Here is a 23899-nt window from a genome sequence, read left to right as displayed (position 1 = left end):
CCATCTGAACATCAGGATTTAAGCTGCTTTCACACTAGCGTTTAAGTTTTCCGGTATTGAGATCCGTCATAGGGGATCAATACTGGAAAAAATGGGGACAAAAACGTAACTGAACAGAACGAAATGCTCCAAACTGCATTCCGTTCCATTCTCATACCGGAGAGCAAACCGCAGCATGTTGTAGCTTGCTTTCTGTCCTGGGATGCAGAGCAAGACGGATCAGTTTTCTCTGCCACAATAGAAAACGGATCCGTCGTCCATTGACTTTCAACGGAGTTCCTGACGGATCCATCTTGGCCATGTTAAAGATAATACAACCGGATCCGGATGCAGATGGTTGTATTATCAGTAACGAAAGCGTTTTTGCTGAACCCTGCCGGATCCAGTAAAAACGCAAGTGTGAAAGTAGCCTAAAACCTCATTCACACGTCAGTGTTTCACGTACGTGTGCTGTACGTGTTCTCTGCAGACAGCACACGTCCCCCATTCACACATCAGTGATCTCTCACGCCCATTATAGTCTATGGGTCCGTGAAAAACACAGATGCCATCCGTGTTGCATCCGTATTCCACAGATCATAAGAAGAGATGCTTTGAAAATTATTTATCAGCTGTTCAGTGTCAGTGAAACACGGACAGAAAAAACAACAACACACGGACCCAACATGGATCTGTCACGGGAGAAAACACGGATTGAACACAGTCCGTTTTACCACTGATCCAAAACTGACACGGACATCTGCATGAGGCATAATACATTCCTCCATGTTATACGACCAGAGGCAGAAAATTGGCCTTCTCTTTTCTCCAGTCCCACTGGTCTGTATCTCAGGATGCTGATTCTGGTACATAATTTAAAGGGGTATTCTGCTATATAAAACTTTACTTTTTATTGAAAATATATGGCACAAAATTAAAAATCCTCACTGCAGGCAGGCATTAAATATAACTTTGCATATAGATTCTGTAAAATACACTGTACTGTTCTTCCTTCTGTATGGCTGAGGCACTGTGGTGACTTTGGCCTGCGACAGATGTTGTGCAGCCAAAACTCATAGCAAGTGATGCTACATTACACTGAGTGTAGGTAAATGGGGGTCATGTTGTGACTCATAAGTTGCTGCGACCACAACCCAACAGATGCAAGAAATCCAGTCCCACTCCTCGCCCTGGCTCATGGCCGACATCTTCATCACTTCCTACAGTGGTGAGAACCCTGGACCGCACATGCACAGTACACCCCCTTCTCTGGCCATCATGATCGTTCATTGTATTAAACACTGTGCACACAATGAATGACGGCCACCAAACAGAATACACCAAATTATCCAGAAGATAGGGGGACAGCCTTCTCCGACCATTGGGACACAATCACAAGTATAGGGGGTCTCATAACCCAAACGGAGTGGTAGGTCACATATGAACACTGCCACGCCATTATTCACTAAGATTGGCGGAGTGCTCCCTCTGGCACTCCCACATAAAATGAATGGAGCAACAGCAGTCACACATGCCCTGCTGCTTCAGGGGAACAGATCCAACAGCTTGGATCCACACCGATTAGATGGTTACCCCTCCATTCTGTGCAGGGATGTGTGAATTAGGACAGAGATGACAATGCCAATTGTGAGGCAGGGGACCTGGGTCTATGACAAATGTCTGAGCACTTGCCATACTCAGGGGGACACTTGCTGAGTAGTTAGGAGCGGACACCATTCATATCAATTTTAGAGTCCGTGCAACAGAATTTTACAAGTCACTGCTTTAAGGCCTCATGTAATGAGACATTAGGTTTAGGACTACACGGAGATCTTGTCGCGCCACCACGGATTGCAGTGTAGCCACAGAACTGAATGGGCTTGCACGTTTGCCACGACCGCAACCCCAGAATTACAAAAAAAATATATATAAATACAGCCCTGCCACTTTGGGGTCACGGTAAATGTGCAAGTCACGCTTCAACTGCATTCATATCTATGGCTGCCGTGCTACACTGTAGTCCTTGATCGTGCAACACCGGTTACACCTAAGGTTGGCATGTAGCTCTAGCCTTCTGGGTGCTCTTTTATAACATCTTGCAGCTACAGATAAGGGCTCATGCACATGAACATTTTTTTTGTCCATGTCCATTCCGTTTATTTTGGTGGTCCATATGCAGAACCATTCATTTCAATGGGGCCACAAAAAAAAAAACCACACAGACGTTACCCCACCTGCATTCTGTTTCCATGTGTCCATTTCCGCAAAAAAAAATTAATAAATAGAACATGTCCTATTACTGTCCGCATCACAGAAATCATCCGTATTTTGTTCGTACTGCAAAATACATACGGTGGTGTGCATGAGCCCTTATAAAGCTATGGTATATCGCTAAGAAATGCGATCACTTGATGATTCCCTTTAGAATACAAGGGCCACACCATTGCATTCCCTTCTAATGAAGGGGTCTGGATGTAGCTCCCTGCACAGCAGGTGGCGGCAGTGCCGCAGTGCAGGGAAAACCAGTAAGGGCGCACCGATACGAGCAATGATCACGTCCGTATGTTGTCCAAACATAGACTAGACAGCACAGACTGAACGCTGACATTTCACAGGTCTGATTTTCTTTGCAGACCAGTGGTTTGAGCAGCATGCAATATTTTGGTCTGTTTTTCGCACTAAAAACTCACCTAAGGCACTCAATGCGCCATTGTCCATGTGCAGTCCGTTTTTACATATGGTTGCTAGGAGATGATAAAAGCGGGGAAATAACTGGACACATAGAATGCTGTCTCACCACCGATTTCACACAGATGGAAAATTGTCTGTTTTTAGTCGATGGAATGCAGAATTTTACAACGTTTCTCATATATAGCCGACACCACTGCTACAGCCCTTTCCTTCTCAAGATCATTGTGGGTCACAGAGGTCAGACCCGAACACTCAGAAACAAACAGATGACATAGCCTAACACTATGCCAGCACTTTAAGGCGAGAGTACACCCTTAAATATCACCTGCCTATGGACATTATTTCAGATAATGGGCGGTACGTGGAAATCCTTTAGTGCTTAAATGCAGTTGTGCACCTTTGGCACAGTTTTTGCCAACCCCTCCCCCCTCAGGCAGACTTCCAAAGGGAAGCATCTGTACCTGCTTCCTGACATCTTCACTCCCCTTTGCTCACAAAATGTAAAACTTCCGTTTTGACGCCATTGCATCCAATCGCTAGCTGCAGTGGTGACCTGCTCCATCATGTTGAATGGTCATGTGACACAAGGGGAGCAGGTAGCCAGCGATTGGGTGCAGAGTCAAAAGCGGACGCTTACATCCTGGGCGTGCAGCAGCTAGTGCCAGGAAGCAGGCAAGCATGCTTCTCTTTTCAGCTATGCCAAAACAGGTGCACAGCCGCTTTTATATATAATAAAAAAAAAATAATATATAAATAAAAGATACATAAATTTAGTAAAACTGGAAGAACAACAAAAAAAAAAAATAATTGCATCCTGAAAGCTTGTGCTTTTTATCTTGCGTAGCGTCACAGCTTCTGTTTCTTGAAGAAATCCTTCGCCTCTCCGCAGACAGGGTTAACACACATCGGGCACCGCAGAGTTAACTGTTTCGAGCAGATCTCATTGGACTTAAGATGGGAAAGAACTAAGTCGGCAAGAGCCTGGAAAAAAAAACGAAACAAAAAATAAGCCAAATTAGACAAAAGAAATCCGATAAAATGTAAACATTTGCTGCAGACGTAAAACGCGCTGGTGGCAATCAAATAGAGCAAAACTAAGGCAAATCTCCAACTTTTCCCTCATCGATTGCTCCGTGCTGCTTTCCCCATTCTCAATCCCAGGCACCCCTGGGAAGACATTGTACAAAGGAAACCTTGTGACTTTTAAGCACAGGCTGTCTCTTCCAATTGTGCGTGGTGTATATAGCCTCCACGCAAGTCTGGGAGTGTTTATGCTAACTTGGCTTCTTCCCACTTAAAACGAGAATAGATTTTTGTGCATTGTAGCAGCGCTAAGAAGCAAGAACCAATAATCACCGGCCCACAGTCAATAGCATTAAACCAAGTTTAACAATACTGATACCTTGGAGAACAATGGATTTCCATTAAGAGATTCGGACCGTCTGATGTTCTCCACTCCGCACTGAAAGAGTTGAAGACAAAGAGGAATGAGTCTTGCGGTTGTCGTCTGTTACACTGCTGAACACAATGCTTAAGATCCAATGAAAGTTATGGCCAAATGTACAAACCAAATCTTGAGGGGGAATTGGGCGGGGGGGGGTTGCGTAAACTTAGAGGAGCGATGTAGCCTGAACACAAATACAATTGCGCTCCACTCGGAGATGGTAAAAACGCACCCAATATGGCCTTAAGGATCAGAGGAACTTTAGTATTTTTTCTCTTTGCATTCCTGTGGTCATGATTTCTTTACTTTTTTCCAATGTAGCTTTGCTTTTGTTTTACTTCATGCAGGTGTCACGTTTAGATACATTTTTATTTAGATTTTTATTTTTTTTCCAAAATAAAAAGGGCCGGAAAAAATAACTTGTTCTGCTGCAGGTTTTATGTATTTCTGTTTGTTACAGCGTACACCACTCATAAGTGATGCCACAGATGTATTGTAACAGTCCTGAGGATACCAAAATACGTCCACAATATTTAAAGAGGTTGTCCGGGCTACAGATATTGAGGACCTATCCTCAGGACAGGTCATCAATATGAGATCGGTGGGAGTCCGACACCTAGCAACATCACAATCAGCCGTTTCAGGCAACCGCAGAAAACTGTACAGCGTATGGAGCTGGAAGCAGAAGGATTTTTTTTTTTTCTCTGACCTGAGAAGATAATCTTCTTACCAGTGAGTGTATCGGAGTTACTGCTTAGCCCAGGACATGTGTGCTACACACTGAAGACCTTTTTAGGGAAGGTGGGGCGCTAGGCCAGGTATAAAAGTTCTATGCATGTAACAGAGAATTACGCTCAAAGGAAGATATCTGTTTGTGTTCCACCATTTTTGGGAATTGGCAGAAGAGCTTGCACACTGACTGTAGGTTAAGGGATTGTTTCTTTATTCCATGTTGTATGTGATCTGTACTACGTATTTTTATCATTGCTTCGTAAACCTTTTATTCACTGAGCCATTGTTGAAGCCTATTTATTCCCGTACCTTAAAATCCACCATAAAACAGTTTCAAGTAAAAATAGAATTTGGGGGGGGGCAACCTGATTAAGAGATATGAAATTATACTTAAGAGTTCACATTACCTCTTTGCCCAGATGCTCAGCATATTCTATATCCAGCTCATATAGAGTTTCAATATGGTCACTGGTAAAGGCAATAGGGGACCAGAAGAATATTTTTTTTCCCTTTCTGGCACAGACCTTTGATAGTGTCATCTGTAGAAGGACCTAACCAGGGCATGGGTCCAACCTAAGGAGTCAATGAACAAGAAATGGTTACAATGGCATTAGAGCAAATTAAGATATGGTTGTCTTTATCACCCTTTAAGCATCCTATTTGCATATAACTCCAACTCCCATTCCCTCTGCTATTAACAGGTTCGATATAACACACTTGTTAAAAGTAGGAATTAAAAAAAATATATATGTTCCTTAAAATACTGGATGTACGGATGTAGCAGGGTTAACACACAAACTCAGCTCAAATTTCTTAACTCATCGTGTTATCTTGAAACAAAAGCCATTAAAAGCAACTGAAGGCGTTTGCTTAACGCATTTAGTTAAAGCATGCGTGTTAACTCTACTACATCTGTATACTGCACCTGGCATCCAGATGAAAAAGATCTGGGAGGAGCACTCAAAAAAAAGGGGCCTTCTGCTCTGAGCCAATCAGGATGGCTAAGTTCTCAACAATGTTGATTGGCTGAGAGCATCTGAGAAAGCGATTTCCTCACAGTGCATCAAACAAAGGTCTTTGGGAGAAGGGGTATTCGCATCTCAGACAATGGGGGGCATATCGCTAGGATATGCTCCCATTGTCTGATAGGTGCAGGTCCCAGAGGTGGGATCTGCACCTATCAGACAATGGGAGCATAGCCTAGCGATATGCCCCCCCATTGTCTGAGATGCGAATACCCCTTCTCCCAAAGACATTTGTTTGATGCACTGAGGAAATCGCGTAAACTCGTAAACTGAGCCGGTAACGTGAAGGAGGGCACACCGCACATGCGTGGCCGCCCTTCATTCATTTCTATAGGGCCGAGCGAGTGAATGGAATCGGTGGCCACGCAAGCCCGATGCGCTCCCATTCATCTATATGAGGCCAACGGAAATAGCCGAGCCAGCGCTTGGCCATTTTTGGCGACCCCATAGAAATTAATGGAGGGCGGACGCGCATGAGCGGTGCGCCCTCCTTTACTTTGCTGGCTCAGTTTACGAGATAGGTGCGGGTCCCACCTATCAGACAGTGGGGGCACTGCCACTGTCTGAGATTGGAATCCCCCTTTAATCCCCCCACCTCCCTCTTCAGAGCAGAAAGCTCATCATGTTTTACATGAGGCAGCTGGGCCTTCCGGCAAAAAGCTATTCCTTACATCCATCAAAACCCATTGTCAATAGCGGTCTATACCCACTTACACTACAAAAATAAGGTATCCATTTCTATAGCGAGACAGTGCCATCTAGTGTCACTAGATCAGAGCAAAATCAGCACGATAAACTTTGCTGTTTTATAATGATGAATGTGGATCCTATTGTAGTAGATGCAGGATGTGACTAGAACCTTCACTCGACATGGAAGACCTCTATAGGACTTCAGTGTTCACAATATAACTACAGGATCGCTCCTCCTCAAATCATTGGCCCTGCTGTCATCTGCCTCATATCAATACATTTATAAAAAAACGCCTTAAATGCATAGCCCCAAAACTAATCAGGCAGCACACAGGATTTAATGAGTTCCATACTTCTCAGACCTACAGATTTATTCTAAAGGAGCAGTTTCCTACAGGATTAATGCTCATTGTGCTAGGATTAGACTAAAGCCATTCAGCGGAATCACATGATAATTTCATACCAACAAGTGACATATTGAGAGCCCATGCACTGTGCACAAGAGAAAACTGGAAATACAGGCTTTAAAGGCTTTCCCCAGCTCAAGACTTGTGGCATATCGCTACAATATGCCACTGATGTCAGACAGGTGCGGGTCCCACCTCTGGGACCTGCTCCCTTTTCCAGCACATGTGCGGTGTCCTCTCCATCCACTGCTATGGGACTCCTGAAAAGAGCCGAGGAAGTGCTCTTGGCCATCTTTGGAATTCCTATAGCAAGTGCAGCCACCTCTCCATTCACCGCTATGGGATTGTTGTGGGAACTGAAGGGAGGCCGTAGCTGTTCACCCTTCAATTCAGGGGTCCCGGTCTGGAGATAGGTGTGAAAGCAGGGTAAGACCCCAAACCTGAGCGTTTCACGCACGTTTTTTGTAATAGTAAACGCGCGTTTGTGTCATTGACTGCAGTGTCCTATGGCCACAAACGCGCGTCAAAACGCCCCAAAGAAGCTCAAGTACTTGATTATGCGTCAGGCGTTTTACAGCGCGATCGTACGCGCTGTAAAACGCCCAGGTGAGAACCATTCCCATAGGGAAGCATTGGTTTTCATGTGTTGAGCGTTTTACAGCGCGTTTGAACGCGCTGTAAAACGCTCAGGTGTGAACTTAGGGTAAGTGTTGGCTAGCCATATGCCACAAATCTTGAGATGGGAAGACCCCTGGTGTTCATGATTACATCATGAATTACAGATCTGCAGGAGAGTAACATACCTTGGATTGCCACACAAGCCTGTAGGGATTTGAGAAATTAAGTTTCTCCATTACTTTTTGCACTGTAGCTCCAACTTCCTGTGGGTACGGATCTCCTCGATTCACCACCTGTAAAGCAACAAAGATCAGCTTAGAAAACTAGCACCCCAAAATATGACAGACTTATCTCCTGGAACTAAAAAAGGAGGTTTCTACTGAATTACATCAAGCAGCGATCTTGAAAACCGTAAGTAACTGATACAGAAAGTTTACAGCTTTCATCACACAAAAATAATTTAAAAAAAGAAGGGGAGGGGATATGCCCCGATTGTCCTATATTGAGAACGGGGCCCCGCAAGTGAAGGAGGGCACATGCAGCCGCCCTCCGTTCATTTTCTGTGAGGCCGGCATGCGCAGTACGCTCTCATTCACTTCTATGGAGTGCCGGCTTGATGGTGGCCGGACCGGAGTCCTCCAGCCACCACCTTGCGGTGCTCTGTTCTCAATATAGGTGGTACCTGCACCTACAAGACAATAGGGGCATATCCTAGCGATATGCACCCATTCACCCATTGTCCATGATGAGACAACCCCTTTAAAAGGTTACATTCCCAATGCTGTGAAAAACAGCCATAAGGCAGTTTTATTTTTTTAACTGCCATAACACAGCCAATTGAAGCCAATGTTTTGTTTTTTACGGCCAGTAAATAGCAGTGCGATTGCATGGCGATGTCATTGCGCTGGGAGCGCAGGTCCTTTTGCATCTAATGAGGAGCAACTGTCACAGCGCGTGCAAGTGGATGAGGCGAGTAAATTTATGCATTTATTTTTAACCCAAGCAGAACTGAGGGGTACTAAAGGGGTACTTTATACTGGGGAGAGGGAAACCGCGCAATGTCCAGGTAGCATCATGTATACCGTAAGGGCACTGCAGGGGTTAGGATGTTAAATAATATGCAAGACTATTTTCACGCTAGCGTTTTGGCTTTCCGTTTGTGAGATTCGTTCAAGGCTCTCACAAACAGTCCAAAACGGATCCGTTTTGTTCTAATGCATTCTGAATGGAAAAGGATCCGCTTAGAATGCATCAGTTTGCCTCCGATCAGTCTCCATTCCGCTCTGGATGCTTGCAGCGTTTTGGTGTCCGTCTGATGAAACTGAGCCAAACGGATCCGTCCTGACACACAATGTAAGTCAATGGGGATGGATCAGTTTTCTATGACGCAATTTGGCATAATAAAAAACTGATCCGTCCTCCATTGACTTTCAATGGTGTTCAAGACTGATCCGTCTTGGCTATGTTACAGATAATACAAACGGATCCGTTCTGAACAGATGCAGACATTTGTATTATCTGAACAGATCCGTCTGTGCAGAGCCATGACGGATCTGCACCAAACGCGAGTGTAAAAAGTAGCCTTAGCAAAACACGGATGGAAAACATGACATGCAAGCCCTACACACGTCTTTTGGTCTATTGGCTTTTTGTGTTTTTTTCTCCACACACAGGTCCAGTGCACTCTCTCTCTGCCATCACCAAAAGAGAATGGAGAGAGCTGTACCTCCATGTGTGCAGCAACCTCACTCTTCCACTTCGCCCTCTTTAGTCACTTCTGAGGGAGTTAGCAGATCAAGGCTGCTCGGCTGTTTCCAAAATTCTCATAGAAGTGAACAGATAGCTGCACACATGCATGGCCACCTCTCCTCCATTCATTTGCTGCCTCACCAAGCAGGATTGGGTTCCAGGACTGCTGTTTGAGGTGGGTGTAGATCCCAGAGGTGAAACTTGAATCCATCAGAAATGTATGGCATTTCCAGCAGATAGGCCATAAATGTCCAAGATGAAAATACCCCTTTAATATGACTGCAGAGGATAGATGCTAACACAGACAGCAGGGGTAGGAAGTGTAGCAACCACTCAGAATCAGGTTTCCTAAAAACATAGGGAGGTCATTCATGAAGCCGAAATACACCTATATTAGGCGTATTTTAGGTGCAGATTGGGAAGCACCGGTTAGTTGTGCCGCAATCTGCGACTTTTCCCAGCTCCCACTGGGTCTAAAAAAAGCGGGTGTGGCAAGGGATGGGCCGGGAGGCTGGTCCCATTTACCATTTTCTATGTCTGTTTCAGGGAGTAGAAAATAGTCTAAACGTAAGACAGCTCTGTAGCTGTCTTACATACAGAAGCGGAGGTGGATCCGCCGAAGTTATGGAGAGGCCGGCTCCTCTACATAACACCAGCGGATCCACCACTAGGTATAGTGGTTAAGACCAGCGGCTAAAATGCCAGTCTTAATAAATATGTCTCATAATTTGAAAAGGGAGATAATTATTTTTTTTTACATCAGGGTACATACCGACATTGGCAAAGAGTGCGCAGAGAAAAGAATGACCACGTCCGCCCTCTTTTCTTTTGGAAACATTTTCAGTTCTTTTTGGATGTGATCAGCAAAACACTAAAGGGGGAGGGGAGAGGGGTAAAGATATATAAAATTTCAGTATTCAACAAGAGCAGCTGACCCAGTCATCAAACACCAGATAGGCAGGATTTCACATCTACGGCAGAGTCTCAGACAGGCTGTTCCGGTGGGGAACAGCTTGCCGAAGTCCTCCGGATCTGGCATTGTAGAATATTGCCGCCTGTCCGATAGACCCCATTGACAATACTGTAATGGGGTCCAGCAAAGATCCAGCCACTACCCGGCAAATATGCTGAGTCGGCCAGATAAAAACCGTTGCATGCAGCATTTTCCATCAGTCAGAGTCTCGTCATTCTCTGCCAGAACCGCCGGCCGGATCACCCAACTCCAAAGGTGAAACTAGCCATACAAAGATCCACATTGTTACTTACCTGGATGAGAAGAGGATGCGTTGGCCATCTGTCAATCACACTCCACTTCATACCGGGATTTATACCTTTAGAATTATAGTATCGATAAATTGCATTTAAGCTGCTTCCTGCACAGAGGGATGAGAAAGGAAAAAATAAAAATGCAACTCAGTGATGGTCAATAAAACCGCTGTAATTCCAAAGTGCCCCGAAAAATATTTTGAATTGGCACTGTTCATTTACATCGCAAAGGGTGGATTCGTAGAGGCCATCAGTGCAGCTCCGTCTTACGACTTGTCTAAAGACGGATACAGAAGGGCACAATGACATCACTCCAACAGTCTACAGTAGCATCCAGGAATCAGGACAGGACACAGCGCAGAAGGCTCTCTCTTCCTCCACAAATCCCCAATGAGTGGAGCAGAGGCATACACTATGGACCAGTGATATCCATCTCCTAGGAAGCTCTGGTTGAGCATGCTGGGAGTTGTAGTGACTTCATCATAGGTGGCAGACCACTGCACTAAGTAATGAAGTTCCCAGCACTACTATAAAACAGTCCGCCTCTGGTACCACGTGCCACACAAAGCCCAGGTTAGTAAAAATAAAGCTCAGTGTGGGCTTTAGGAGATTGAATGGGGTAACTGAGCAGAATGAAAACATGCATTAAATGGGTGCAATCCGGTTCCTCCTGAGCACCAATTTGACAGTTATTGAATTTTCAGTCCCTTTCTGTGACTAAGGGCCAGGAATGTTAAACTAAAGAGAGAAGCCTTACCCACCGGTCTGTTCCCCAGCCGCTTCAGAGATTATGTAGCCGACTACTCCACGCGACTTCTGAAACCAATAATTGGCCTCAGCGGTCACGTCAGGAAATCTGGGACGTCCCCGCCGAGGACCACTGACTGCAGCACTGGAACGGCGGGTTACTAAGCACATCAGTAAGGCTTATTTGTTGCAAACATTCCTGGCCTTTAACCATTTTTTTTTGGGTGTGGGGACTTTTTTTATTTTATTTTTTAAACCTCAATGGGTAGAATTTCTGCCACTTTGCTGCATGAAAAAAATAAAAAGTGAACACATTACTGTACCTAATTAATTGGTAGACATTCCTTGACATCCAAACTTTTTTCTAGGGATTCCCCAGTGCTAAAAACATTGTTAATCCAGACCAATGATTCATAACACGTGGAAATGTAAGTAAGGTATGGAATATTTTTTTTTTTTAGATCCATTAGGGATCCAATTAGGGAACATCAATGTAGTAAAGTAAGGACCCAACCTAGGAGCCACAGGAGAGAACCGCTAACAAGTGGAAGCGCTCCCTTTTGTAGAGCCCTACATATTATGTAGATGGATATTCATTGAATGGCCGCCATGTAATATTACCTTTCCCCCTGCATAAAAAACAAAAACAAAAAAAACAAACAAAGTAATCTCCTCACCTGTGGTGGAGCAGCTATACTGGGGGTATTGTGTGAAGGCAATTGCTCGCTCTACTCCGTCACTTTCCATTTCTTTAATGGCGGTTTCAGTAAGCGGATGTACGTAACGGAAACCAATGTAATATTGATGTGGTGCTGCAAAAAGATAAAAACTAAAATTTCTCAGGAAAACTGTTATGGATGGTTAATTATTAAAGGGGTTCTCTGACTGTTTTATACTGATTACCTATCCTCTGGATAGCATTTAAAAAAGAAAGCGATGGCAGCATCTCCAGTCCAACAAGATTTATTCACACGTGGTGCATGAGACGGTACAAAAGGTCCAAAGACAGCAACGTTTCGGCGTTATATAAAGCACATTGGGAGGAGGGATCATATGTGCTTTATATACTCCTGTTTTAAACTTCAGAAGTAGCTTGAAAAAGGCTACCATGTAGCCAAAACATTGCTGTCTTTGGACCTTTTGTCTCGTGCACCACGTGTGAATAAATCTCGTTGGACTGGAGATGCTGCCATCGCTTTCCCTTTCAGATGCTGTCATATTGACCCCTATGGATCTGGGGCTTTGGATGGGCTGATGCACTCCTGAAGTTCCATACTAAGGTACTGCTGTGCTGCTCTATATAATATATTATCTATCCTCTGGATAGGTCATCATTATCTAATTCGTGGAGGTCTGACACCCAGGACCCCCGTCAATCACCTTTATGACGCGGCTGCGGCGTTCCATTGAGCACGCCTTCTCACAGCACCGAGTATTGTATAGCGGCTGTGCTTGGTATTGCAGCTCTGTCTCATTCACTTGGGTGGGGGCTGAGCTGCGCCCAGGCCATATGACCGATGAACGTGACATGACTGGCCCAGGAAAAGCTGCGAGAAGGCCGTGGCGGTCACCCGCATCAAACAGCTGATCAACGGGGATCTTGGGCCCTCACAGATCAGATACTGAAGATAGGTCTTCAGTATAAACCAGTCAGAAAACCCCTTTGTTATGAACTACCAGTTCCACATTGGGACCAGTCAGATACTTCGTTACAGGAGATGGGGAGGGGGGCAGATTATACACACTGCTGTACAACATAGTAAATGCTTCGAAGTCGACAACAACATAAACCTTAAAATCTAATCAGAGACTGCATCCAAGGCAGGACCCTCCCTTATCTAAAGATCAAAAGGCTGCTAAATCAGCAAGGGTTTCCCAGGAATGTCTCCTCCCGATTACAACACTTCCTCAGCTGCCCGGTCACCAGATCCATCACCAATCCAGCATTTATGGGACCAGCTGGGACGCCAGCTTCACCAACCTACAAGTGTGCAGGATCTACAGGCCCAGCTGTAACATCTGTGGGCGAATGCGTCTCAGGATACCAGGAACCCGTATGCCTCCATGCACGGCCGCATCCCATCTTTTTAAAAACGTATTGTACAGTTTTCCCCAATAATCTACTCCTTTCCTCTAATATTGTGATCACTTTAATTCACACTCATTCCAACATCTCCTTCTTGGTGTAGGGTTTGTTGTCAATGAGTGCAAGTTACAGGACATATTTCCTTCAAACTGAAACAAGTGAAGACTCACACTCAATGCCTGCTGAACACACCAATGACAGGGACACTGGTCGACCACAATGTGTATGGGGGTCTCGACACTCCCTTGATGGCAGATGTCGTGGGAAGATAAGGTTCGGGCTGTTGGATTTTAACATGCCTGATGCTAGTGGTCTTGGGGAGATGAGCAGGCATTGGTGTCTGCAGGAACATTCCCCTCTGTCCCCATTCAGGACATATGCACGAGTGCGTACAGGGGGGGGGGGGGGGGGGGGGGAACCATGTTCACATTTCTTCATTTTTATTTAGGCCTCCATTCACCCAACAGAAGCCAAAAAGCATCCTTCTGGCCTTTGTTAATCCGATTGTATAGGACGGCAAAGCAGTATTCACGTGAAACCTCCATGTGACAGAGCAGAGGCCTCACGTACTGTACATCTGCCCAGGTCTGTAACCCAAACCCAGCCATATGCATGAGGCCTAACATGGCGGCACAATTATTTTTAATATACAGAGCGACTAAAACAAAGTTTTGCAACTTTTTAAACGTCCATGCAACAAGCGGTTTACGCCGTTTTCGTCACTGGGAAGTAGTAGGGGCAAATTCACTAATATACATGTGGAAACAGAAGTTAAATTTCAATCTAGGCACATGGACTGCTGCAGGAAGTGCCTACTTTAAGTTAGGTGCATCATCTGGCAGCTCAAGGTCTATCAAAGACCAGCGTGAAAGCCCCAATATGTCAGAGGGAGGGCTTCTACTATCTAATATGTAGCGTCACATTAAATTATACCGTGAAAAACGCAGTCTATCAGTAAGATTTACCCGTGGCCGGGGAGAGCTCGTCCAGCAGCTTCACCATGCCTTCTCCTTGAAGTGCAGTCCATTTTTTAATAGGGGATCCACCGCCAATTTTTCGGTATTGTTCTTGTATCTTTGGCGTGCGGCGTTTGGCAATAAAAGGTCCAAGTTTACTAAAAAGAAGACAGTTTCTTTCTTTACATCTACAATACAAGACCAGCAGCTTCCAGTATGTAGTTCCCAGTGGGAGCAGCGACTGCCCCATAATTATGGCCATCCAGTATCCTTACCATTGGGAATTTAGAAAATAGAAAAAAAAAAAAAAAATTTATTAAATTAAAAATGGAGGAAGAAAACCTCTAAGAATGTCTCAATGATCACAAAGTGTCCTCCTGCTGGCACCCTGTGGGAAAACCTACCAGTAAGTTTTCAGTTACTTAGTGGCGCCATCATACTGTGCCCAATCATATCAATAGGATGTCTGTGTAATACGGGACGGGTCCTCCAGAGTCAGGGAGATGCTATTTGTGGACGCTCTTCACTCTGGTCAGGAGATGAGGATCCTGCACAGGGGTCCCTCTCAGAATTCCCTTTTAAGTATCACAGATATTCAGAGATTTTACACAGTGAGTTTGGGGGATAACATGCAGATTTACATACCTCTGTGCTGGAAGAGTCATGAGGTCTTTGTCTAAAAATAATCTAAGTAGGAAATCGTGGACATCATCGAGGGTCTCTGGACCACCCATGTTCAGCATCAGAATCCCGGTTTTAGGTTTCCTGGATAAAGAGTACGACTCAGTCAGCTGGACAACATAGTCAACCTGGTGCAAGAAACTAGAAATGGGAGCTACATTATATAGTAGAAACTACGCCGTCCATCCATAAAGTGCACAGCGACCACCCATCTATGATGTCCAAATGCCCCAACAGGACTTACAACAGGACTTAAAGGGGTTGTTCACCTTTGAGGAGCTTTTCTACAGCGGTAAAAATACTTCCTGAGCCCAAGGCTGGGGTCTAGCTCCATCACTGGCCCGCCAGCTCTGCAGGTCTTATCAACATCCAGCTTGACGCCGGGTCACTGTCCGCAGTGGTGACATCTAACCCATGTGGCATTTCACTGGGTCATGTTGCTGTAGCCAGTCAATGGCTTCTGCGATTACGCGTCCCAGCACCAAACCATATTTCAACACCGGGAGACCTGGGACTTGCAGATCCGGCAAAACAGTGATGGAGCCAGAACACAACAGAAGGGATTAGGCAAGTAGGATTACCACAGCTGGTCCAGCCATGCTAGCTCCACAAAAAGGTGAACAACCCCTTTAAGGAAGAGGCTTGATCCGATAGCATAATACCTATATAGGTAGCTCTACAGTTAAAGGGGTTGTACCATCTCAGACATTGGGGGGCATATCGCTAGGATATGCCCCCGAAGTCCCATAGGCATCGGTCCCACCTCTGGGACCCGCACCTATACTTAAAACGGAGCCGGTGTTCTAACAGAAATCCTTACTCAGGAAAAATAACTTACCCCTCATGACTTCCGGGGGGGTGTGCCTCAGCGCAAGCGCACTACCACGGGTAAACTAAAATTACAGGGAGCGCTGAAGCACAGGACCACGCGTGTGTCCTCAGGGGTAAGGAGATCTGACGGTCTTTTCTCCTTACCCTCACACTGCGCATGCGCGGAATGTGAAATCTCCTTACCTGGGTTAGGCGCCCCCCCCCCCCCCCCCCCCCCAATATGCTGCACCCACCCCCGGATGGCTGAGAGCAAAAGGAGATTTCACAATCCGCGCGTGCACAGTGCGAGGGTATTGAGAAGAGACCGTATGATCTCCTTACCCTTGAGGGCGCACGCGTGGTGTCTGTGGTTCAGCGCTCCCTGTAATTTTAGCTTACCTGTGCCGTGGTAGCGCGCTTGCACTGAGGCGCACACCCCCGGAAGTCACAAGGGGTAAGGTATTTTCACGAAGTAAGGATTTTTGCAAAGTGTTGCAAAGTCCCGGAGGGCACCCCACGCATGCGCGGCCTCACTCCATTCATTCCTATGGGAGTACCAAAAGTAGCCAAGCTGTTCCATTCACCTTCATGGGGCTGACGGAAATGGCCAAGCCTGATATTTACGGCGCTACCATAGGAATGAATGGAGGTCGCCCACACATGAGCAATGCGCCATCCAGGACTTTGCGGCCTCCGTTTTAAGTATAGGTGCAGGTACTAAGGTGGGAACCACAGATATCAGACATTGGGCATATCAGACATATCCTAGCGATATGCTGCCAATGTCTGAGATGGCACAACCCCTTTAAAAGGGGTTATTCAGGAGTTAAATACTGATGGCCTTTCCTCAGGTCAATTCATCAATATCAAATCAGTGGGGGTCTGACTTTGAAGGGACTGCAGTGCCTGGAAAAGCACTGCAGCCTCTTCATAGTTTACCAAGCACAGCGCCGTACATTGGATAGTGGCTGTGCTTGGTACTGCAGCTCTGCCCCATTCACCCGAATGGAACCAAGCTGCAGGACGGCTATGTGACCAATGGACCCAATGTCACAGGCGAGGGTGCCAAAAGTTGAACCCCCTACTAAACCGTTATGGATTAGGGCGCATGCACACGTCCTTGGTTTCTGTCCACATCTGATCTGCATTTTTTGCAGATCAGACGCAGATCTGTTCTATTCAATGCGGCTGCAAAAGATGCAGACAGCACGCAGTGCGCTGCCCGCATATGGACGGCCGTTCCGTGGCCCCACAAAAAATAAAAATAAAATAATATGTCCTATTCTTGTCTGTTGCGGACAAGGGTAGGACATATCAACGAAAGTTTAAAAAAAATAAACGTCAGCATGGACTCTGCCAGCATTGTGTGGATCTACAATTTGCGAACCGTAAAACACTTACGGCCGTGTGCACGAGTCCTAATTCTGAGGAAAGGTCATCAATATATAACTTGTAGACAAGGCCTTCAAGTGACATTTATTGCAGCATTTAAAAAAGGAAAAAAATTAAATAAATTACCCACACCAGTCGAAATCCGGCCGGCCAGGCTTCACACCCATACTACTTACTTCTTATCAGGGTGCACATAAGTCTTGGCCTCTACGCCCTGGGTTGCTGCAGCAGCTGTCGCTGTAGATTTCCACCGACGATTCAGTGACGATCCTGCGTTCTGTGGCTTCAGAGCTGCACAAGTGAAAAGGGGCGACAGCAACGACCCATTAATAAAACTGCATCCAAAAATATAAAAAATATAAAAAAAAGAGTTGACTTTACCAAAATATAATGGTTTTCTAAAAGATTTTGCGTTTTTTTTTTTACTGTTTTCAAGATCTGCTTGCTGTCTTGGAGATGCTGAAAAACCATTATAATGACCTATAATATATATGGCTACAAACGTATCCAGCCTGGGGCAATCCTCTGTGAGGGATACGATAAGGACTCCAGGATGATACAGTCCTAATTTATGATGAGGCTGAAGTAAAAACTACTCAAGCCCCTGACTGAAAGAAATTTTGCCACATGGGCATTTAAAAAAAGTCACAAAAAGTGGGTCTTGCAACTATTTTTACACCAAACAGGCATAAAAATGTTAGTAAATTGACCCCCCCACCTTGAGCGTACCAGTTCTAGTTATAACTGCTTGTCACCAGCAGGGGTCACTGTAGCAGTGCAACACGGTGAGAAGAAGTTTTTAGGCAACATCATACCACTGGTTTTGTCTGTTAAAGAGCCTGTCAGCAGTTTTGCCCCCCTCAAAACTGCTGACAGCTTACAGGTTCAGTACCCTCAACTCTGTTGTGAACCCCCCTCCAACTGCCCTAGTGGTCTCCTGATTGAAGCTGGCACAGGATTCCTCTAGGGGGCACTGGTGTGATCTCTGATATGACTGGGTCCGTGTCATCTGACAGCTCGCTGTGTGTCAGAACATGTGGCATCTGCTCCTTCCTGCACTGATCAGAGTTATGTAAGGACATTGGGCAATACCTTCTCTACAGACGGGCTCGGAATCTGTCAGACCAGCGACTCTCCAGCTGTTGCAATGCTGGGAGTTGTAGCTCTGTTAGAAGTGAGAGCTGTGGGTTGCAGAACTCTGGTAGCACATGCCTGACCGGCCGCCCCGTTCATTTCAGGGAGGGCTGCAGGGGGCAGTTATGCCCTAGTTCTTTTGTTTTTTGATTACAGTGTTTCGAAAGCCAAAACTTTTTACTTTTTCCATCAACTTAGCAGCACGAGGGCTCGTCGTCTGTGGGAAGCTCAACCATTATACAGCTTTTATGTTTTAGCAATTTCACCAGTCATTTTTTGGATATTTTTTAACTTTCAAGTTTAAGTTTAACTTTTTTTTTTTTTTTTTTATTACGTTAAAGCTTATTTTTTTTGTTAAACAAACCGTTGGAGGTCATTTACGATCAGAAATACGCCTATATTAGGCTACTTTCACACTTGCGGCAGAGTGAGCTGGCAAGCAGTTCAGTCGCCGTAAATGCCGGATCAGGCGATCTGCATGCAGAGGACGGGAAGGGGTTAAAGCAGTATGTCTCAGTGTTTGTAGGTCGCAAACCATATATCACATTAAGACAAGTGTAAAGTGGGCGAGAATATAGAGGAAATATACCAACTATTGCATCAGTGCCCCACCGTGTGTACACCAAGGATATGGAGAGAAGATACCGACCACACAGCGCAGCACAGGGCTCGGTACACACACAGCGCCCAGCGCAGCGCAGGGCTCGGTACACACACAGCGCCCAGCGCAGCGCAGGGCTCGGTACACACCCAGCGCAGCGCAGGGCTCGGTACACACCCAGCGCAGGGCTCGGTACACACCCAGCGCTCAGTACACACGCAGCGCAGTGCAGCACAGGGCTCAGTACACACACAGCGCAGTGCAGCACAGGGCTCAGTACACACACAGCGCAGGGCAGCACAGGGCTCAGTACAGCACAGGGCTCAGTACAGCACAGGGCTCAGTACAGCACAGGGCTCAGTACAGCACAGGGCTCAGTACAGCACAGGGCTCAGTACAGCACAGGGCTCAGTACAGCACAGGGCTCAGTACAGCACAGGGCTCAGTACAGCACAGGGCTCAGTACAGCACAGGGCTCAGTACACACACACAGCACAGTACAGGGCTCAGTACACACACACACAGCACAGTACAGGGCTCAGTACACACACACACAGCACAGTACAGGGCTCAGTACACACACACACAGCACAGTACAGTACAGGGCTCAGTACACACACACACAGCACAGTACAGGGCTCAGTACACACACACACAGCACAGTACAGTACAGTACAGTACAGTACAGTACAGGGCTCAGTACACACAGCGCAGTAAGGTGTCCGCTAACGACCCCCTCCCCGTCCTCAGTGGAATCTCCCCGGGGCAGTAGAACTCACTGTGTGCCAGCAGGCGGCGTGCAGCTCTCAGGGCAGCCATGTCTGACAGAAGTGCGAGCATTCCCTCAGTGTGTGCTGCCCCGGCCCCCACCTGTTATACAATGGACACGCCTCCCGGAGGCAGAGCCCGCACATATATGTCCATAGAGGGCCGGGCCTGGAGCCGCCCCCCTCCGCACACACAGGAGCAACCAGGATCTGACGCCGGAACGCACGCGTGATGACACTGCATCATCTCATCACCGAGCGCGGCCTCACGTGCCGACCAATCAGATGACGACTTTAACTGTCAACCTACGCTGCTAGCGCGACAGTCGGAATTTGATTGGTTGCTATGGAAGCAGGTGCACACAGCAACCAATTAGATCAGTGCTTTTGGATGATATTACAAAAAAATAAAAGCTGATACGTTGCTTGACAGGGGGAGAAGTGTTCAGAAGCTAGCCAATCAAAGTGCAGCATTGAAAAACTAGCCAATCAGAGTGCAGCATTGAAAAAACTAGCCAATCAGAGTGGAGCACAGCATTGAAAAAACTAGCCAATCAGAGTGGAGGGCAGCACTGAAAAACTAGCCAACCACAGTGCAGCTTTTGTCTTCAGTCTTGGTCTGGAGAAATGAAAGCTGCAATGTGATTGGTTCCTATGTGAGCATTTGCTCCAGTATTTTATTTATATAGTTAACTTTTGAGAGGGGACTAAAGGGGTATTCCGGTTGGTTAAAGTTATCCCCTATTTAGAGGATAATGGATAACTATTAGATCGGTGTGATATGACGAGAAAGGGAGGCCTATACCCCCTGCAGCCACCCTGAAATGAATGGAGCGGCCAGCCTCACATGCACTCGTCCATTCCATTGATTTCTATGGAAGTTCCAGACAGCCGAGCCTCGTACAGCTGAGCGCTGTGATCTAAGGCTACATTCACATCTGCGTTCTTGCTGTCCAGTTTGAGATCCGGCAGGGTTTTTTAAAACCACAGCAAAACGCTTCCATTATAATAATACAACCGGCTGCATCTGTTCAGAACGGATCCGGTTGTATTATATTGAAAATTAAGAAACCGGATCCGGAACTAAAAGTTAAAGGGGTTTTCTTATCTTAGACATTGGTAGAATATCGCTAGGATATGCCACCAATGGCGGATAGGTGCAGGTCCCACCTTTGGGACCTGCTCTTGTCTCTAGAATAGATCCCCCGGAGTGAACAGGGGAGGCTGCGCATGCGCTGCCACCCTCCATTCATTTCTATGGAAGTTTTAAAAATAAGGCTACTTTCACACTATCGTTATTACTGGATCCGGCAGGGTTCAGCAAAAACGCTTCCGTTACTGATAATACAACCGTCTGCATCCAGTATGAACGGATCCGGTTGTATTATCTTTAACATAGCCAAGACGGATCCGTCATGAACTCCATTGAAAGTCAATAGAGGACGGATCCGTTTTCTATTGTGTCTAAATGTGTCAGAGAAAACGGATCCGTCCCCATTGACTTGCATTGTGTGTCAGAACGGATCTGTCTTGCTCCGCATCCCAGGACAGAAAGCAAACTACAACATGTTGCGGTTTGCTCTCCGGTATGGGAACGCAACTAAACTGAACGAAATGCATTCTGGAGCATTCTGTTCTGTTCAGTTCAGTTTTGTCCCCATTGACAATGAATGGGGACAAAACTGAAGCGTTTTTTTCTGGTATGGAGCCCCTACGATGGATCTCAATACCGGAAAACTAAAATGGAAAGTAGCCTTACAAACATAAAATCCCCAAAACCATAACAAGCAATCAAAATAATATCAATGAAAACTACAAGTCGTCCCACAAAAATCAAGCCCTCACACAGTTCTTAAAGATAGGGCTCATGCACACGAACATGTGCCGGCCGTGCCCGTACTGTGGCCTGCAATATACGGGCACCAACCATCACGGATGCGGACCCATTTCCTTAAATGGGTCTGCAATCTGGAAGGTGCGGTGTGGAGACACGAAACCCCACGGAAGCACTACGTTTTTGCAGTGCGGACCGTTGGATGCGGATCGCGGACCCCATTCAAGTGAATAGGTCCTGCGTCCGGATACGGTGGTTCTAGCGTCAGTGCATGTGCATTGCAGACTTCAATTTGCGGTCCGCCGCACGGGACCAGCCGTTTGTGTGCATAAGCCCTTATGGGTCTTGGGATGCGGCGATGCAAAAAAGAAAAGTTTTTTTCAAAAAGAAAAGGTTTTTTATTACACAAAAGTAGTAAAATGTAAACAAGCTATATATATTTGGTATCGCTGTAATTGTACTGACGTTATCATGTTATTTATACAAAAAAATGAACAACACAAAACTTATCATGTAAAAACTCCAGACCTGATACTGGTGTTTCCCCCTAAAAAAGAGTTAATAAAAGTTAACCAGTAAGTTATTTGTACCCCAAAATGGAGCCATTGAAAACTGCCCCCATATGGCTACATTGACGGAAAAATAAGAAAGTTAGGCCTCTTTCACACGAGCGTGTCCGGATTAGGTCCGGATGCGTCCCGGTGCATTGCGGCAAACCCACGCGAGTAGGTACGCAATTGCAGTCAGTTTTGACTGCGATTGCGTTCCGTTGTTTTCATCGCGCGGGTGCAATGCGTTTTGCACACGCGTGATAAAAAACCGAATGTGGTACCCAGACCCGAACTTCTTCACAGAAGTTCAGGTTTGGGTTCAAGGTTGTGTAGATTGCATTATTTCCCCTTATAACATGGTTATAAGGGAAAATAATAGCATTCTTAATACATAATGCGCTGGAGGGGTTAAAAAAATAATAATTTTGTTTTAACTCAGCTTAATCCACTTGTTCGCGCAGCCGGCATCTCTTCTGTCTTCATCTGTGAGGAAAAGGACCTTTGATGACATCACTACGCTCATCACATGGTCAGTCACATGATCCATCACCATGGTGATGGATTATGTGATGGACCATGTGATGAACGCAGTGACGTCATCAAAGGTCCTATTGCTCACAAATGAAGACAGAAGAGATGCCGGCTGCGTGAACAAGTGGATTAGGCCTCATGCACACGACCGTTTTTTTTTAAGGTCCGCAAAAACAGGGTCCGTAGGTCCGTGATCCGTGACCGTTTTTTCGTCCGTGGGTCTTCCTTGTTTTTTGGAGGATCCACGGACTTGAAAAATGAAAAAAAAATCTAAGTCAAGTTTGCCATTGAAATGATAGGAAAATACGGACACGGATCACGGATACAGATGACAATCTTGTGTGCATCCGTGATTTTTCACGGACCCATTGACTTGAATGGGTCTGTGAACCGTTGGCCGTGAAAAAAATAGGACAGGTCATATTTTTTTCACGGCCAGGAAACACGGATCACGGATGCGGCTGCCAAACGGTGCATTTTCCGATCTTTCCACGGACCCATTGAAAGTCAATGGGTCCGTGAAAAAAAACGGAAAACGGCACAACGGCCACGGATGCACACAACGGTCGTGTGCATGAGGCCTTAAGCTGAGTTAAAACAAAATTATTATTTTTTTTAACCCCTCCAGCGCTATTTCACTATGCATTATGTATTAAGAATGCTATTATTTTCCCTTATAACCATGTTATAAGGGAAAATAATAGATCGGGTCCCCATCCCGATCGTCACCTAGCAACCGTGCGTGAAAATCGCACCGCATCCGCACTTGCTTGCGGATGCTTGCGATTTTCACGCAGCCCCATTCACTTCTATGGGGCCTGCGTTGCGTGGAAAACGCACAAAATAGAACACGCAGCCCTGGCCCCATAGAAGTGAATGGGGCATCAGTTTAAAAAAGCATTGCATCCGGATGTGATGCGTTTTTCACTGATGGTTGCTAGGAGATGTTGTTTGTAAACCTTCCGTTTTTTTTATCACGTGAGTGAAAAACGCATCAAAACGCATTGCACCCGGGCGGAAAAAAATGAACAACTGAACGCAATCGCAGAGAAAACTGACTGAACCCGCTTGCAAAATGGTGCGAGTTTCACTGAACGCATCCTGACCTAATCCGTCACGCTCGTGTGTGAAAGAGGCCTAAGGGCTTAACATGTACGCTGGGGGGTACGTTGGGCGAAGTGCACAGAAGCAGTTTACACTATATCTAG

At 46.0% G+C, this 23899-nt stretch overlaps 1 protein-coding gene across 1 annotated transcript; it reads right to left on the bottom strand.

Moving 5' to 3' along the window:
- Positions 1-868: 868 nt before the first annotated feature.
- Positions 869-19967, bottom strand: FECH (ferrochelatase). Its single transcript, XM_044276378.1, is given in 12 exon segments — positions 869-3651; positions 4073-4132; positions 5254-5331; positions 5333-5419; positions 7772-7879; positions 10108-10206; positions 10602-10708; positions 12026-12160; positions 14400-14548; positions 15036-15155; positions 17450-17564; positions 19788-19967. Coding segments are annotated over 12 exon segments (1254 nt in total). The 5' UTR covers positions 19849-19967; the 3' UTR covers positions 869-3516.
- Positions 19968-23899: the final 3932 nt, after the last annotated feature.

Source organism: Bufo gargarizans, chromosome 1, assembly GCF_014858855.1.
Source record: "Bufo gargarizans isolate SCDJY-AF-19 chromosome 1, ASM1485885v1, whole genome shotgun sequence".
Classification (NCBI taxonomy): domain Eukaryota; kingdom Metazoa; phylum Chordata; class Amphibia; order Anura; family Bufonidae; genus Bufo; species Bufo gargarizans.
The sequence above is the reverse complement of the archived record's forward strand: the minus strand, read 5'-3'. Positions and strand labels throughout refer to the sequence as shown.